The sequence below is a fragment of the Sinocyclocheilus rhinocerous genome, unplaced genomic scaffold, assembly GCF_001515625.1.
Source record: "Sinocyclocheilus rhinocerous isolate Xijiao unplaced genomic scaffold, SAMN03320098_v1.1 scaffold2726, whole genome shotgun sequence".
Lineage (NCBI taxonomy): Eukaryota > Metazoa > Chordata > Actinopteri > Cypriniformes > Cyprinidae > Sinocyclocheilus > Sinocyclocheilus rhinocerous.
Genome location: NW_015637150.1, coordinates 102,001 through 107,738, shown reverse-complemented (window position 1 = coordinate 107,738; position 5,738 = coordinate 102,001). Strand labels below are relative to the sequence as shown.

At 35.2% G+C, this 5,738-nt stretch overlaps 1 protein-coding gene across 1 annotated transcript in view; it reads right to left on the bottom strand.

The window, feature by feature from the left end:
- The window catches only part of LOC107748627 (extracellular calcium-sensing receptor-like), a 10,838-nt gene extending 9,139 nt beyond the window's left edge, over positions 1-1,699 (bottom strand). The window contains exons 1-3 of the mRNA XM_016563507.1: positions 1,479-1,699; positions 1,103-1,397; positions 96-884 (exon numbers count right to left, since the gene is read on the bottom strand). Coding sequence (XP_016418993.1) covers positions 96-884; positions 1,103-1,397; positions 1,479-1,699 — 1,305 coding nt within the window. The remainder of the gene's footprint in view (positions 1-95; positions 885-1,102; positions 1,398-1,478) is intronic.
- Positions 1,700-5,738: the final 4,039 nt, after the last annotated feature.

Genomic DNA, 5,738 nt, shown 5'->3' with positions numbered 1-5,738 from the left:
TGTTTTAACAGTTTTAACAGTGAATCTCACATCCCTCATATACTCCAACACCTGAGAGGAAAAATCGGAAATTTCAGTGCTTTCAGTGCTTTTACCTTTTGTGGTTTAGGCTGTTCTCCTTTGCTGCTGCTGGTGGAGGATCTGAAGTCTTTTAATACATTGTGTAGTGTATGTGCAATAGCATACACTGCAGTGTACACTTTATTTACTATCCGTAGCTCTGATACATCAGTATATTCATTTTGCAGCTCTGCCAGTTTTTCTGAGCCAGTACAGCCACCACTTCTGTTGCTCCTGAAAGAGCACTGAAACACTGTTTCCCAGAATTCTTTTAAAAGTTCATTTTTTGGTTCTTGATCAGGGTGCACATTCACTAGGAACTCTCGCAGGCCCACAAGTTTAGCATTTGCTATAGCAAAACCCACAGCTCCAGAGAGGAAACTGTATTCTTTTGTTTCTGCAAATGTTCGATAAGTGATCCAGGATTCACTGCCAACCCACTGTATCCCTGTGATGTTGTGTTGCGCAATTACATTTAAGAGGGGAATAAAATCTCCTACTGCAACGAAAGCCAGCACTACCCTGGCGGTGCCCTTCTTTATCACTTCTAGTGTCTTTAAAAACTGTTCCTTTGGATCTGTGCTTAATATGGCCTCTGAGTATTCAATACAAATCCCCTCTTGTTTTGCAGTCTCCTCAAATGCTGCAATACCATTATTACCATAGTCTCCACGACTCCTGACTGTCCCAACCCAGGTCCAGCCAAAGTGCTTGACAAGCTGAGCCAGAGCTCTGCTTTGATAATAATCACTGGGTATTGTTCTGAAGAAGGATGGGAACCTTTTTCTGTTACTCAGGCATGCACATGTGGCAAAATGGCTAATCTGCAAAAAAACAAAAACAAAAAAAAAACTGTGTATGACAAATAGTGTTATTTTCATAAACATTACAAACACTACAATCTAAACATTGCCTTCTATATTTACAACAATTGTTTTTTCATTTTAATTCAAAGCATAATTGGTGCCTGTTCCAGTGCTTCATCATACACTAATTCAACATGATAAAATGCAGCAAGAATTAAGGAAGTAAGAGTTCTTACAACAGGTAAGCTGAAAGGACCAACTACAGAAGCCAGTGCCATGGTGGGAGAGGAGTTTGATTCTCCAACAATGGCATGAACAGCTGGTGGTCTAGAGCAGGATGTATCACTCAAAGTCTCTTCATAACCATTCATTAAAGACATGCCTGACAGAACAGTTTGAGATACAGAGCTACAGGAATCATATATCTTATAGCCCAAAGAAACACCAGGCAACAGCTGTGTGCTGTTATTAATCTCCTCAATGGTAAAAATGAGTGTCTGAGCATACTTAAACCCACGTAAGCTGTTGAAGCTGTAGGAATAGAATATCAGTTGTGTGTGTTATAGTCTGCAAAGTATCATCACCTCAAAGAGTTATTATTTTCATACAGACCTGCCGCATGTTGTTGGCTTTGGTTTGGAAGTGAAAGGCTGGATCTTCAGCAGAGCACTTTTGTGAAATGAGAAAATTGCCCCAATATTAATGTCTTTTTGTGCAGAAAGTAGAGGAAGGGCAGGCTGACCAAGCAGTCTGCAGATTTGTGCTGATGCAGGCACACAGACCCCATACACCAAAAGCAGCAGTTGCAGCAGTGACACAGTCCTCTTTGCCATGCCAATGTGTATACAGGACAGGAACATCTGAGTCAGAAGAAAGATAGTGCTGCCCTTTATTGTTTCATCAAATACCCATTGGGGTTGGCATATTGAATCCCTAACTATGGTTTGCTTTATGTTTGTACTGAATTTCTCGTAATACCCTATACGTTTGGAGATGGAGTAGTTCCAAATCCCAATTGCTACTCAAAACAATAGCACACAAATCCAATCCAATAGGTAGCACAATAATAGGAACCATGATGAATAGTATGGAATTATTATAAGAAATTATTTAAATCAATGTATATATTTATTTTCTGCCATTTTTTAAATTTTCTGAAAAATTATTTTAGTGCTTGCTAGGAAATTTCTGTATGCAATGATCCTCATGACAAAGATTAGCAAAACAATTTGGATTCAAAGAATTGCAATATGTCACCCATTTTTACTAAATCATTACCTATAACTATGGAAAGTTCAAACTCAACAAAATTTGACAATCATAAATAAAATTATATTAAAAGGATGCACAACAAATTGCATACAATTCTGCATATGTAAAACCTCAGCATATTTTCACAAGCATTTGATTAAGTTGGAATTTAGTTAGCAATTATTGGCTTATTAAATACTTAAGCACTTTATTCCCACTATATACTAAATACCCAAAACACATTTTATTACTGCTTTTTATTTAAATTAAACATCATATGCGATGGGAAAGGGGGAAGAACGGAATCAGAAAAGACAAAATGGAACTTGTGTCAGTTGCATCAAAAGGTAAATCAACTCTCCTTACTCTTCATTCCACTCTCCCAGTTACTAGCATGGTTTCTTTTGTACTTTTGTCTGACAAAGAAAATGGTGAGCAGAGTTTGCAGGCTATGTGCACTTTAGTGTAAATATACACTCTGATGAAGATATACTCTTGCATAATTTGCTGACACTGACCTTTATTAATATAGTGTTTTAAACAATACAGATTGTTTCAAAGCAGATTTACAGTGACAAACAGGAAAATAATGATTCAGTGATGCAAACACAATTCAGTTCAACTGTAAAGCAGCTCTAAAAAGACAATAGTAAACAGCCATTATCCAGCTGAAATCAGTTTGCTGTTGATTCAGTTTGATTCAATAACTGTTCCAGTCAAAATTTTTACCAGTGTGATGTGGTGTTGTACCTAATTGTGCACTGTGAGAATAGCAGTTATATTCTGCCCACGACATGGGGGCAGTCGTGGCCTAATGGTTAGAGAGTTGTACTTGTAACCCGAAGGTTGTGGGTTCACGTCTCAGGTCCAGCAGGAATTGTCGTGGAGGGAGTGAATAACCAGTGCTCTCTTCCACCCTCAATACCACAACTGAGGTGAGACCCTTGAGCAAGGCACCAAACCCCCAACTGCTCCCCAGGCGCCGCATGACATGGCTGCCCACTGCTCCGGGTATGTGTTCTGATATTTGATTGCAGTTTAAAGGGCACCTATTATGCAAAAATCACTTTTATAAGGTGTGTGTGTGTGTGTTCACTACTGTGTGTGTGTGCACTTGGATGGGTTAAATACACACGTCACTTCACTTTCACTCACATATCCATTATTTAATGATCCCATTTACTTGTTGCACTATAGGATTCAAGCCATTCATTCGTTCAAGCTACATGAAGCATGATCAGAATAGCCTGTTTTACTGTTTTGTTAGAAGTTTTACGTTAAAGAGACACACCAGTGTAGAAGTGAAATGCAGAAAAGTAAAGAATGAGAGAACAAGATTTCTTTTAATCTGATCTATAATAATGTGACTTTTTCTATATTTTCTATAAAAAACAGTGCCACACCACAAACATGCCTAAAAGGGCATGTTTCTAATTAGAAGAAAGCACAATGCTAAATCCTTAATGTAATTAACGTTTTCAGTTTCTTAAGGTTTTTCAAGAGTTTGAGACTACATGGACTCAAGTCGAGTCACCTTTATTTATATAGCGCTTTACAAGACAGATTATTTAAAATAATGTGAAACAGGAGAATGAATGATGCAAACTTATTCAAATATGATACAAATTAAAATTCTGTAAAGCATTCTGTAAAGCTGTAAAGCATCTCTGAAAAGAAAATATTGTCATTATTCAGCTTAAGTCGGTAACACTTTATAATAACTTTCATTTATAAATCATTATCAAACATTATATAATGCTTAACTGATCATTAGTTAATATATATTCACATAGCTGGAAATATGAGATAATGTTCTTGTTAATGTTTACTAATGAACTTACTAAACATTACCTAATTATTAACATATGATTATTTATTGTAAATTGACATGCTTACAAATGTCAGTAAACTTTCAGTTCATATGATCTTCATTTGTTGGTCTTTGTTTGTTGTGTAGAGCTCTATTTACACATCTTAACTTAAATAATATATTAATTATTTGTTCATGTTTTTGCAGTACCCAATCTAAACTATTCATCATTTGCAAATGTTTATAAATGTTTACTAATCATTAATACCTTTATGAGCAGTCATCTCAATGGCAAAAAGTGTCCCGAAAGACCTGAATTTACCCTATTCACACATCTTTACTAATCATTTATTAATTATTTGTTCATGTAGTCAACCTAAAGTTGAAACTATTCATCATTTGTAAATGTTTATAAATGATTACTAATCATTTAGTATCTTTATGGGCATTGGACTTTTAGCTAATGTAACAAGGTTTGTGTAAAGGGTGGCTGGTAAAGTTTAGCTAAATGCTTGCTAAAGACATAACAGATTGTAATTTTGGTGCAAAAAATATATATTTTTATTGCCTCAACACTCACATTAATATACTACTCTTCAGTATAACATTAAACAGGATATTCCTTGAATCATAAATAAATGGCATTGTTTGTCCTATGCCAGATCACAAAACATTCTGTTACCCTCTGTTACCCCTGTAGTATACTTATTTTGTAACTTCTTTTGATTTGTATACCACAAATAAACTCTTGTATATTTGGTGCAGTACTATCATTAACCACTAGAGGGTTAAATATGTGGTGTGATGAGTGAGTCGATTATATCAAATTCAGATGAAGAAGCCAGCTGAACATGCTCACACAAGGTTACCATGTGGTTCCACAAATTAACCCTCTGCTATTGTTTGGTCATTTTAGACCGGATTTTTTATTTTTTTCCAGAAATTTAAAAAAATCACTATTTTATCGGATTGGTACATGACTATGTAACCACAAGAAAAAAAAGTAAATAAATAAAACATAATGTGGACTTGATTTGAAAAAGCTAAATAGTTGTAAAAAATAGTCGCACTTGTGTTGTTAGCGCCATTGGAAATGAATGGGAAATACACAAAGCATGTTTTTTGCAAATACATTAAATACAATTAATTTAGACACAATGCAGTAAAAACACAAAGGAAGGGGTTACACTCTAAAACATCAAGTGTATAAAACAGACACACACACTCACTTACACACACTCACAGACACACACATACACAACACTATTATACACACAAAAATAAACTGGTGTGGCTGTAACAATATGGCAAAATTGAGTCAGAAGACAGAATATAATCATATTGATTAACATCTGATAAAGCATTATTGTTCATTTTTGTTACTTTTTTAACTTTGATGTTATGTGTAATAAAATGTATTTCTTTGTGTTCAGGTGTGGCTGTAACAATATGGCAAAATTGAGTCAGAAGACAGAATATAATCATATTGATTAACATCTGATAAAGCATTATTGTTCATTTTTGTTACTTTTTTAACTTTGATGTTATGTGTAATAAAATGTATTTCTTTGTGTTCAGGTTTGACTGTAGTAAAATTAATGCAAAAACTGACATTTCAAACCAAGACATTGGTCGCCTGGTGTATGCCTGGCTCCACATGTGCGCGCTATGCGGAGGTATCAATCATTTTCATTTTGGCCACAGACACAAGTGAGTGGCAGCATAATACAATTTGGTTTTACAAACCACAGATAATTTGTCGACTGTGCACTGAAGAGGATGAAACATGAGGCCACTTGCAAATTTTGCAA